At 46.8% G+C, this 12,707-nt stretch overlaps 1 protein-coding gene across 1 annotated transcript in view; it reads left to right on the top strand.

Annotated features, from left to right (window-relative positions):
• Positions 1-361: 361 nt before the first annotated feature.
• Positions 362-12,707, top strand: part of LOC309816141 (uncharacterized protein) — a gene marked incomplete at both ends in the record, with an annotated part of 80,477 nt that continues 68,131 nt past the window's right edge. The window contains one exon of the mRNA XM_082646804.1: positions 362-371. Within this exon, the coding sequence (XP_082502930.1) occupies positions 362-371 (10 nt within the window). The remainder of the gene's footprint in view (positions 372-12,707) is intronic.

Below are 12,707 nucleotides of genomic sequence, written 5' to 3'. Positions count from 1 at the left end.
ACCGACGCCTACATTACCAACTAGACAGTGAGAGAATAAGTATTGATTGGAATTAAATCCTGGAGGATCCACTGGGAACCACACTCTCAACTGTGTGTATTCACTGCACCTGACACGTGCCACACACTCAGTAAATATTTGTGGACAGAGGACTGATGAACCCACCCTGAGCCTTTCATTCCTCCCTCAGGAATCTCGAAGTCACAAGAGGATCCCCCTCGGCTTGGATCCACTGTGGTGGCCCAAGGCTGCAGCCCAGGGGCAGTGGAGGTCTCCTCTGTCCCTAAATACTTCTTCTGTACTTCTACTCCGCACAAGCTCAGCTACGCTGGTAAGGGCGCGGGGCTCCTCAGTTGAGGGGATGCTTGGCTGTGAGGCAGGAGGCACACAGATCCCAGGGAGGCTGAGAGGAAATCCAGGGTCATCAGAGGTGATGAGGGCTCTGTGGAGGAGCCTGTGCAGGATGGCTGAGCTGTTCCGAGGGCGTGGATGCCAGCTGAGTCTGGGGGGGCGGTGTGAATACTGCTACTACCATGGTGGGGAAGTCAAGGAGCAGGGTCCGGAAATGTCTGGGCTTGAGGTGGAGGGAAGAGGGACCAGATTAAGCATCTTCAGAGGAAAATGTAGGCTTTGTCTTTGCCTTTGCTTCCAGAGAAGGACAGAGTTCTGCATCATACACCTCCAGACTGAGAGCAGGACCATCCAGCTCAGGTCCACACAGCTCACACATACATCTGCCCTCCAGGCACAGCCCTTCTCAGAGCACACATAAACCCCAAACACCACAGCCCCAGTCCACATGTAATGCACCACCGATATTACCAAAATCACACTCCTTGTCATACACGCATCCAGCCGCATCCCTCACATACCACAGCCCTCACCACCATACTCCACACCCCTGTATACAGACACCGCTCCAGTATCCCCCCCACGCACATGAAAAGCCCACAGATGACACCAGATACACCGCTCCATCCTACGGCCAACAGACACCAAGCTCACGACATAGCTACGTCATGCAAATGTCCCTCTCCTGTCTACCACACCTGCTCCCTCAGCTTCCGGCACGGCCCATGCATGTTATTATGGTTTTAATTTCCTTTTTCAGCAATGCGGAGATTTCGAGACACTGCCTGGCCTACAGCACCCCTAGCCCAGGTTCAGGAAGAAGGGGAGACCGCTCCCCCATCACACTGTGTCTCCTCCTCACTCTCTTCACCGTGTAAGGACTATCTGCACCCAGACAAAGAGGAAAGGGGCATGAAAATATACTACATGCAGGTACAAGTGAACAAGGGTGTCGCTGTCTCCTGGAAGACAAAGAAACCCTTGGAGTTGCCTGAAAAGCAGCTGACGATAGAAGAAGTGACCCTTCCTGAGGATGCGTGCACAGTAGGCACTTGCCCCTCTGATGTGTTCACCGAAAGCTTCCTGTCTGACAGTGAGCCCACTGGGGAGGAGAAAGAGTATGAGGAAAGGGCAGAGCCAGGCAGCCCATCAGGGTCACCTGCCGTCGAGGAGAGACCCAGGGCCAAGACACCGGACTGGATGGTGACCATGGAGACCGGCTTCAGGTGCATGGCCTGCTGCCGGGTCTTCCCCACCTTGGAGATCCTCCAGCAGCACGTGAAGGGCGGCGTCCTGCAGGGCTTCAGCTGCCGTGTCTTTCATCTCAACATGGCCCAGTGGATGGGCAATGTGGAATCCGAGAGCACACCTGAGGAGGAGGAGGAGGAGGAGGAAGAGAAGCAAGAAGAAAAGGAGAATGAGGGAGAGCAGCCCACGGGGGAAGGCCCCAGCCCAAAGAGACCCCGCAGGCAGGGTCTTTTCTCTCCTTTGAGTTCCAAACAGCAACTGAGATTCATGGGAAAGAAGATCCTGGAGGACGGTGTGGCCGTCCCTTGGAAGAGGTAAGGCTTGAGGCTGGCAGTCTTCTGAGCCTATGTCACGAGGGCCCAGAGGAGTCTAAGGGAAGGGGCCGCACACATGTGCTGGTTTACCTAATGGCTCTGCAGTTGCATCAAATGGGACACACCCAGCACTAACAAAGGCATTGACCTCTGTTGACGTAAACAAGAAGGTGGAGCCTTTTCCTAGGAGTTTCCTCAGGGTCTGCACGATGGACCTCAACTCTTAGAGGACGTACTGCCAGCAGCTCCTTCTCGGCAGAGAGAGCCAGGAGTGGTCTCAAGAGAGGACAGGGGCCCTTGCAGGACCAGAACTTTGAGGTCTGAGAGCCTTGGGCCTGAGCCGAGATCTCACCCTGACCACTGGACCGAGCCTTCTGTGACAAAGGGGAATATGAAAGAGAGTCACGTGGAAATGAGGTCCCCCGAGATATGGAAATGTTCCAGAACCTTCGTTGCGTGGTAGTTGATCTGGAGCCAAGCTCACTGTGGTGTGTGTGGCTCTGAGCATTAAGGCAATGCTGGAGGGTAACCCTGACCAGCAGAGCTTGGAGTGCTTCTTGTCTCTTCCTGTCCTACCTCATTTGTTTTATCCCTTCCAGGGAGAAGAAAGGACCCTCGGGAGAGTAGCAGACAGAATGCCGTGGTCTGAAGGAGGATGAAGGGACCGGCACTCAGTCTAACATCATATGACAATAGAAGCGTCCTATGCAATAAAGGGCATTTTCCAAACCTTTCCTGGAGCTTTTATTTAAGGACATTTTTCTATCTATGCATCTATCTGTCATCTACATCTGTATCTTTCAAGGTTTGTGAACAAGCTTTCACATAAGCACTAGAGACGTCCGCCAGCATTTTCCAGAAGAGGCCTGCAAATTGCTGGGGACTCCTCACAAATAGGGAACGGCCACAACCCCTGCCACACAGACTATGCGCGTGGCCCTCCTGACGTACTCCCACTCTCTCTCTGAATTTCCCAACGTCTGAGATGAGGGTGCTGGCTGGAGGCAATGATCACGTGCAGGCTGAATCTTCTCCAGATTCTGATTCTCTTCCTGGGCATATCGTCCTCAAGCACAGTCTCCATGTCCCTGGCCACACTGATCTCTCTCCTTCAGTCCTTCCCTCCCTCCCTCTCCTGCCTCCCAGTGCAGAGAATACTTTTTTGCATTTGAGACGACATTTATTTTTGGTTCACAGAATTCTCACCTGTTCTACTGTGGCCTCCGTTGTGAACATTCCAAAGCTGAGACTTTTCTGTTTTTCTCCCTCATTTCTGCTGAGTCTTTACCTTCCTAATGCAGTGAACTCACAGTGCCTAGCTGACTGGATGGGGAAAAAGATCCAGGGAGCAAAGAGAAATAATAAAAGAATATATCAGTTAATTTTTCATAGTGTTATCCAACTACATATTTTTAAAATTTTGGAATAATATTAGGAATCTTCTCTTTATAAAAAACTGAATTATCGGGCTTCCCTGGTGGAGCAGTGGTTAAGAATATGCCTACAAATGCACGGGACATGGGTTCGAGCCCTGGTCTGGGAAGATCCCACGTGCCACGGAGTAACTAAGCCCGCGCGCCACAACTACTGAGCCTGCGCTCTAGAGCCTGTGCCACATCTACCGAGCCCACGTGCCACAACTACGGAAGCCTGCGTGCCTAGAGCCCATGATCCGGAACAAGAGAAGCCACTGCAATGAGAAGCCCGTGCACCACAGCCAAGAGGAGCCCCCGCTCACTGCAACTAGAGAACGCCCGCTAGCAGCAACAAAGACCCAATGCAGCCCCAAATAAATTAATTAATTTTAAAAAATTGAATTAGTTTCAAGGGTACAATGTATAAAAGTACAATAAAAGCCCCCCTTCATAACCCCCCAACCCCACTCTCAAGATGGAATAGATATGCTGTGATACAATTTATAGTCGTAGTACTCCTCCTCCTCCCACCACATGCGAAATCCTCTGAGCCAGGTGCAGCAGCTTCCTTTCACAATGCTAGGACCCGCCACAAGACACATGATAATCCCTTTGGACATTTCAAGGAGCGGCACCAAGGGAACAGTACCGGGGAAATGCCACTGACAGCTCAGAATATCCATGGCATTTCTAGAGCCTCGGCACTGCTCTCGCTCTGGGAATGAAGGTCCAAAAAGCACATCGGAGAATGTTCATAGTTGTAAACAAGCTCCACCTTTGAAACACGATCTACATAGAACCACATATACAAGCCTGCACGATGGATGAAGCCAAGGTCTCCTCCATGATTTCCCTTCTGACCACCTTATTGTCTCCTCAACCATAAAAGGTGAACTTGAAACTCAGGACCTTGCCTTGTCACCAGAAACATCCAAGCTTGGATCAGTCTTTCTAAGACCAGATACTTGCTCTCTGAACTATTAGAGACTTGTCACATACACACAGGTAGAACAGGATTATTTCTATCTACCTGGGGACATGGAGTCTTTCACATTGCTCCTGATAAAACTCTCACAACAGCAAATCTTTACCTACAAAGGGTTCAAGCTATGACACTCCCAATTTCCACAAACCTCCTCAGCTCTTGTGAGTCACATGCAGCCAATTCCAGGAATTGGAAACATGGTTGTGAGGATGAAACTGACTTTGGGGCTCCCCTTGGATATGGTCTTCCAGACTTACCAAAAGGCCATTAAGAGGAAGGTTTACCCCACCTCAGGGAAACCCGAGGCAGTACTTGCAGTCAAGGGCTGGCCATGGCTTCTGAGCTACATCCAAAAAGAATTTCATACTGTACCTGGATCTGCTGAAGCCATTTCTGACTGTCCGAGAGCCAGCATGTACCGCTCCTCAACTGCCTCCATTGTGGATCATCAGTAGGGCTGTCAGATTTAGTACATAAAAATACAGGATACCCAGTTAACCTTGAACTTCACATGAATAATAAGTCATTAATTTTAGTATAAGTAGATCCTATGAACTATTTGGGGCATACTTATCTTCAAAATGTACTCGTTGTTTTTCAAACATTCATATTTAACTAAACAGCCTATATTTTATCTGTCCACCCTACTCAGCAGAAATGATGGAGGCTCATAGAGATCCAGGAGACGCCTCAGCGCCTCCTCAGCTTTTATTTCTACGTCCTGGACAGCGAGCACGAACCTTCCACTCCGTCTTTGGCTAGAATGGAGGATATTCTCTGTTTTAGAGATTTTTCTACTTGTCATTGTTATTATCTTCCTTATTTTAAAGAGATGTTTATTTTTCCCCAAACTTAATAGCTCATCCAAAAGTATTTCAAAGTTCATTAGACAAGGGAAAAACAACATGGTTCTGAAAAGTGAAGGAAACCGCCTGGTGTTTAGTAAAGAAGTAGTAGGGAGATTGAAATAGCCAAACTTAATAAGCAGATCTCTCCAAGCGTATTTTCAGAGCTTGATACGCTCCCACACCCTGAAAATATTATTACATCAAGAATGTAGAACTGCTAACCAAATGTAAGGCTCCCATATGATTCTATCAAACTGAGGATGCTTCTTTACTAAGCAGTGAGCACACTTGCTGCCCCAGGGACCTTGGCAGTTGCAACGTAGGGCTCTTCCCTTTGGGATGGAAACAGCAAGTTTTCCTGTGGTCTACACGCTGGCCCCAAAAATACTACACTCCCAATACTTGTCAACTTTAAGTATTTTCCTACATATCTCCATTTTTCTGTTACTATTTGGGCTACATCCTAGACTTGACACTACATAAATTGCATTCAAGAAGCTATTTTTAAAAGTTGGTAGGAAACCTTAAATCTATGGCTTGCAGTCCCTGGCTTACTTTCATCCAGGTGCATAAGGGTTTTCAAAAGCAGTCAGGTTAGTTACCCCGTATCACAGCCCCACGCTTGTGTCACAGATATAAAAATGGAACATGATATTTAAGGTTTTAGTTGCCAAATCATCAAGCCTCCCAGACAGAGGCAATAGAGCAAAATGATTACAGAGGCATGGATTTTGATTTGCTCCAGTGTCTTGGGCAAGTCACTTGGCCTCTGTATTTATTTGTACTTATCTGCACTTATCTGTCACTTGGGGGTCATAATTGTACCTGGTCCATGGGTACGCTGTACAAATGATCTGTAAAGTAGTTACAAGAAACCGACACAGAGTAAGCACTCCACAGACATTGGCTATTAGCTATTGGAAATAGTTCTCCGTGAAACAGATGACTTTATCAGTGGATGACTCGGTGGGAGACAGTGAATCACAGAATCACAGCATGTTGAAAGTGACCTAGTTCACACTCTTATGTGAAAAAAAGAAAAGTGTGCATGGTTAGAAAATGTCTGAAACTTTACCTAACAAATAGTTCATCATGTTAGCATTGAGGATTAGAATAAATCAGGAAAGGAGGAAAGAAAAACTTGAGTGTAATTCAATTTCTCTATCATTTGTGTTTCTACACTGAGACTCTGAATACACTGGAAGTGCAATTTTTTTTAATGTGGCGGGATAAAGGTTTTCAAGTTTTCCTGATCCATCCATATTATTATCTCAGAATTGCTGGCAGTTCTTGCCATCTTCGGATCTACACCCATGTGAGTCAGTGGGCCATTCTGGACGGAGGAGATAATAGAGCAGAAGTGAAGTGAGAGGAAAGGAGAGACAAGATTTTCTCTTTTCTCTTCAAAGAGGAAAGGTCTTTGGAATGGGAACAACTCACAACCAAACTTTGGGGAAAGGATGTGATGGAAAATGAGACAAACATCCTACCCCTGTGATGAGAAGGATTCCCTGGGCTGGATGGAGGGAGGTCACAGGTGGCTGGACAAGGAAACCAACTAGGGAGAAACACACACAAGTGCAGGGCAAACACCCTGAGGCCACTCAGCCTGACTCCATGCAAACATGTGTCCAGCAGCCAGCCCTTCACCTCTGGCTCCCCAGCAAGACAGGTACCTCGGGCGTGCCAACTCATTCTGAGTCCATTAAGCCTGGCCATTCATAAACCGCTGTCTAACGTGTGAGGAATAAACTCTCAATGTTTATGAGGAAACTGGGGAAGGAGATTGAAAGGTTACTTAAACGGAAAAAAAAGAAGTTCAGCAAGGCAGGATGGTAGAGAGACAAGAAAAAGACCTTAAAAGATAGAAAGGATTTGCCAAAGAAGAGAAAGAAAAAGAAATGATTCCAAATGGGTTAACCTGCAGCTAGGAAGTTAAGGAAGATTATTGATGGGTGAAGACTATGGAATAAAGCGAATAAAATTTATCCGAAATTGCTGAGAATATGGTAAGCAGCATGATTATCAAATTATGAATTGGCTGCAATGGCATTCTAGGGGGACACTAGGAAGGGGAAGCAAATGTTCCTGAGATGACAGTAGCAGGGGGAAAGTTGTTTCAGGGGAAGATCAGTCTTGCAGAGGGTGTATCAGAGGAGGGCAAGCGTGAGCAAGCAAGGAAATACTAAGTGTATACGGTTCCTTCACTGAGTGCACCCAGCCCCGCGGTCAGCCTTGAGAACAAGCAGGACTTCAGGTACTAGAGCTACATTTCAGTCATCAAGACTTGAGAAGACACCCTTAACTCAGGTCTTCTCTTCAAACTCCATCTTTCCTTCTTAACCTTCATTTGGCCTCTTCCCTTACCCTCCAGCTGTGGACTGAGGCCACAGAGCAAGATGGGTCACTAGTGTCCTCCATCCCCTGGCGACTGTGGTTCACATCAGTGGAGTACCAATGGCAATAACCAAGTAACAGACACAAGAGTGTATGAAGAAGAAGAGATTCTGATAAGGCTTTCTGTGACAGTGTGGGCCAAGTCGGCTCTATATGGCTGGTATCACGTGAATTATGAGCAGCCTTAGGGGAGAAGTTCTCAGAAGGCAGAGCCTGGCTCTCTAGAGGCTCTGCGTGCTCACAGCCCACTCCAAGACCTCAGTTACAGCTTCGGCCCCCCATATCCCTCCCTCTGCCTGGTCACAGTTTTTGAAGTCTTCTTTCCTCCACATTTCTCTTGAGAGGTGGAGGAGGAAGATGAGCTTCAGGCCAGCTCAGACTCCCCTGGGATCCCAGCAGGATGCCTATCATTAACCTCCCACCTTCTAGGAAGCTCCTAAGATCTTCACATTTGGGGCAGTTCTCATTTCAGCTGTGCTTCAAATTGCTGGCTGGAGACGGCCTGTTGGAAGGTGGCTAAAAGCAAGTAGCAATCCTTCGGGCAGCCTGGCCCTTCTCGACTGTCAGACACCTTCAGGGATATTCTAGGAAATGTTGTTTGTTCTAGAGAAGGGAGGGAAACAATCCAATTGTCCAATAATGCTTGAATGGAAAATAAATGATGCTATATGCATGTGATGAAATAATATCAAACAGTCAAAAATCAAAGACCTAGATCTATATGGATTCACATGGATAAATCTTGAAAACATAATATTGATTGAAAGAAAATAAGATAAAGAACGTTAGATTGTGATAACAGGTATGTAAGTATTTAAATATTTAAATCAATTCAACATATTGCTTCTATATATATAGATGCAAGAAAATAAACTTTATCCAAAGAACACACTATTTACATTTAATATGCTCATTTATCTAGGAGACCCAAAAGAACCCACAGATAAACTAGCAGGAACTAATAAGACGGTTCAACAAGGCACACACATACAAGATCAATAAATTTTAAAAATCAATCAGGCTCCTCTACACTGGCGATAACAAATTAGAAACTGTAAAAGAAAATAAGAAAAAAAGAAGATCTAAAAATAGTCACAAGAGCCATATAAATTATTTAGAGCTAAGCATACGTAGAAGGCAATATAACTAACAAACTGAGTACGAACAGTTAAACTCCGCCCAACCCAAGGTTAGGAAAAGACTGTTGTTACTTTATGAGAACAGACCCTCTTCTTAAGGAGCAGATCAGTAAGTGAGAGTGAATCAAAGAAACACAGCATTTGAAAAGTCAGCTAGTCCAAGCCTCTTGATCGCACATACAGAAGCTGAAGCCCAGATAGGTTGAGTTACTTGCTAAAGGGCCCAATGTCCTGACTCAAGGACTAGCATTTTTCACTCAGTCGCAAGACACAATCAAATGCAGTACCTTGGAGAGAGATGGGGAAAAAATGAAGAAATCAATTATATAGTTCCTCATCTTTAAGTACAGAAATAGCTGTGACAAAATTACACGTATTGAGGGAAAATTGAAGTGCAGAGTTTAAAATGTCAATAATCCACAGGGAAACTGGAGACCATTTAAAATATTCATATTAAATCTCTCTAGAAAAGACATTAAAAGATGTCCAATCAAAATGTGAATTTTATAATAGACATGGTATGATACAATTTATAATAGATATGGTAGGAACCTTTCCCTTTCACGGGAAAGCATCGGCTGGGAAAAAGGAATTGTTCTTGAAAATGGGGCCTGTGCTACTGCAGACACTGTGCTCACCCTAGGTCCATCGAATGCACTGATGTCAGCACTGAGGTCACAGAATTCCGCTGTGCGCCTGGCAACCTTGCAAACATAACAGCCCTGGTGAGCACTAGGCAGTACTGCTGGTTCACTAAGTGGTACAAGTTTTTCAGCCATTTAGGAGACTTGACTATTTTTGTTTGTATTGAATCATTTCAACGGATTGCCCAAGAGCCAAGAAGGGCCAACCTGTAGGGAAGAGGAGGAGTTGGACATCTCTTGAGGCATCTTCTAAGGGAGACTTCTAGTTGGTACGATGGAACGGCGACAAAAGAGGAAACATCTGGAAAATGAAGAGTCCCAGGAAACTGCCGAGAACGGAGGAGGTATGTGGGGGGCAACTTGTCTGGGGCACATGGGTTTCTGCCAAACTGAAGCTTCTCTAGGAAGCGGGGGACTGAGAACGTGTCACCTGTGAAGCAGGGAGCGAGAGACCTTGTCTCACTGATGCTGCCGTATCTATCCGGAGGGTCCCTGTGGTGTGAGACGGCACAGAACGGCCAGATGCCCCCTGGGAGTTGGGAGGTCAGCTCCGCTGGTCTGAGGACTCTCTCCTGGGGCAGCCGGGCCTGGAGCTTTGTCGGACTCACAGCAGGCTGCATCCTGCTTGCACAGACCTAGAGGTGCAGCTTTTCTCAGTCCCCGATTTCTCTCTTATTCTCTTGGATCTTTCCCTGGGGTCATGAGGTGGGGGATGTGAAGGATGCAAGGATGCTGAGAGAGACCCATGAGTTGCTTGGCCTCTTTTACCAAAGTGGAAAGAGAAGCCCCATGAGTTGAAGGCCCTGTTGAAAAATATCTTGACAAGTGGAATGCACTTTGAAAGAAGATTGTTTGTCTAGGGATGGTGTCATATTGAAAGCAAGGAGGATTTATTCCTTCAACAGGAAGAATTTCCCAAAGGAGATCAAGGGAAGGGAAGGGTTTTCCAGAGACTGAGACCACGTGAGCGGGGGTGAGAAATGGCCTCAGGGTCCTGCGGGGAGCTCTGAGAGCCACGGGCCACGTGGTGCCTGCGTGCATTAAATGTAGGCGAGTAGCTTGCCCTGGGAGAGGGGTGGTCACCCCAGAGCTCCAGCTAGAGGCCTCTGCCCCAGATTAGAGCCCAGTAGCTCCTACCAGGCCCAGGGCCCTGGAGACTGTAGGATGGGCCCTGGGAATGGAGCTCTAGACAGCAGGCAGATTTCCAGGCAGTGGCTGGGACAGGCTGGGGAAGGCAATGACTGCCCCTGACCATTCAGAATATTTTGCTCTATGTTCCTGTGTGTGTGTGGGTGTGTGAGTGTGTGTGTGTGTGTGTGTGTGTGTGTGTGTGTGGTAGTGCAGAGAAGAGCGAGATGAATGGGGTTAGAGTGCTTACCAGATATAAAGTCTGCGTGGTAAAGTTCTTGTCACCCTGCCTGGACCTGGCTGACACTCGGTGTACGTAAGAGTGTATACAGAATTCTTGTTAGGGGTGTTTTATGAGACAGTAACTCATACACCCATGTACACTCTGATGCAGCAAAAATATCACACACCCCACATATAACTTCCTTATTAAACCACACACAGCACATGGAGGTATATACACGCATCCCTCCTGTACTACGTTCTCATACAACCCACCTGTATCACAATCCTCTCCTCCAACACCAAACGCTGGAGATGAGATATGTATATAGACACTCACACTATATATATAGGACACACAGACACACACACACACTATATATATATATATATATATATATATATATATATATATATATATATATATATATATGTATCTCCACAACTCTCACACAAACACAGCTAACTTCAGCCATCGCTAAATACCTCTGTAAGAACCAGTCACGTGTCATACACACCACACTTGTAACACATTCTTGAGTAATGCCAGACCCGCTTTGTACAAACCACAGTAAACCACAGTCTCAGTAACCCATGTCAGGATTGCCAGAGAAAATATGGGCTATCCAGTTCAATTTGAATTCCAGATAAAGAACAAGTAATTTTGCAGTATCAGTATGTCCCAAATATTGTATGGGCCATACTTACACTAAAACTAAGTAAGAACAAATACTGCATGGGAATACTTACACTAAAATATTATTCTGGGTTTATCTGAAACTGAAATTTAACTGGGTGCCTTGTATTCTTGTTCGCTAAGTCTGGCAACCCTTATATACTTACCACCAGCTGATGTATTATATATTTATTGTAGTTTTGTTTAGTGTGTGTCTTCCCCTACTAGAATGTGCAGCGTTACCAAAGACTACAACAATGGAAGAGTGCCGGATACACAGGAGTAGCTGCTTACTGAATCTTGGTGAATGAATGAATGAACACGCACCATAAATACAAGCCACACCATGTAATGAGGAAACGTTACATGTCCCAGAATTCCTGACTTGTGAACAGAAACCATGCACACAAAGGCCACAGACACAGATAGACACGTCTGCACTGTGCTCCCCATGCCAACCCCACACTTACCACAGACTTAACTGATACACATCACTCACTCTTCCCACACACTCACAGTCACCACCGAGGCCTACATTACCAACTAGACAGTGAGAGAATAAGTATTGATTGGAATTAAATCCTGGAGGATCCACTGGGAACCACACTCTCAACTGTGTGTATTCACTGCACCTGACACGTGCCACACACTCAGTAAATATTTGTGGACAGAGGACTGATGAACCCACCCTGAGCCTTTCATTCCTCCCTCAGGAATCTCGAAGTCACAAGAGGATCCCCCTCGGCTTGGATCCACTGTGGTGGCCCAAGGCTGCAGCCCAGGGGCAGTGGAGGTCTCCTCTGCCCCTAAATACTTCTTCTGTACTTCTACTCCACGCAAGCTCAGCTACGCTGGTAAGGGCGCGGGGCTCCTCAGTTGAGGGGGTGCTTGGCTGTGAGGCAGGAGGCACACAGATCCCAGGGAGGCTGAGAGGAAATCCAGGGTCATCAGAGGTGATGAGGGCTCTGTGGAGGAGCCTGTGCAGGATGGCTGAGCTGTTCCGAGGGCGTGGATGCCAGCTGAGTCTGGGGGGGCGGTGTGAATACTGCTACTACCATGGTGGGGAAGTCAAGGAGCAGGGTCCGGAAATGTCTGGGCTTGAGGTGGAGGGAAGAGGGACCAGATTAAGCATCTTCAGAGGAAAATGTAGGCTTTGTCTTTGCCTTTGCTTCCAGAGAAGGACAGAGTTCTGCATCATACACCTCCAGACTGAGAGCAGGACCATCCAGCTCAGGTCCACACAGCTCACACATACATCTGCCCTCCAGGCACAGCCCTTCTCAGAGCACACATAAACCCCAAGCACCACAGCCCCATTCCACATGTAATGCACCACCGAT

The sequence above is a fragment of the Mesoplodon mirus genome, assembly GCF_964341445.2.
Source record: "Mesoplodon mirus genome assembly, contig: SUPER_14_unloc_2, whole genome shotgun sequence".
NCBI classification, from domain to species: Eukaryota; Metazoa; Chordata; class Mammalia; order Artiodactyla; family Ziphiidae; genus Mesoplodon; species Mesoplodon mirus.
Note: the sequence above shows the minus strand (reverse complement) of the source record. Positions and strands in the feature narration are given on the sequence as shown.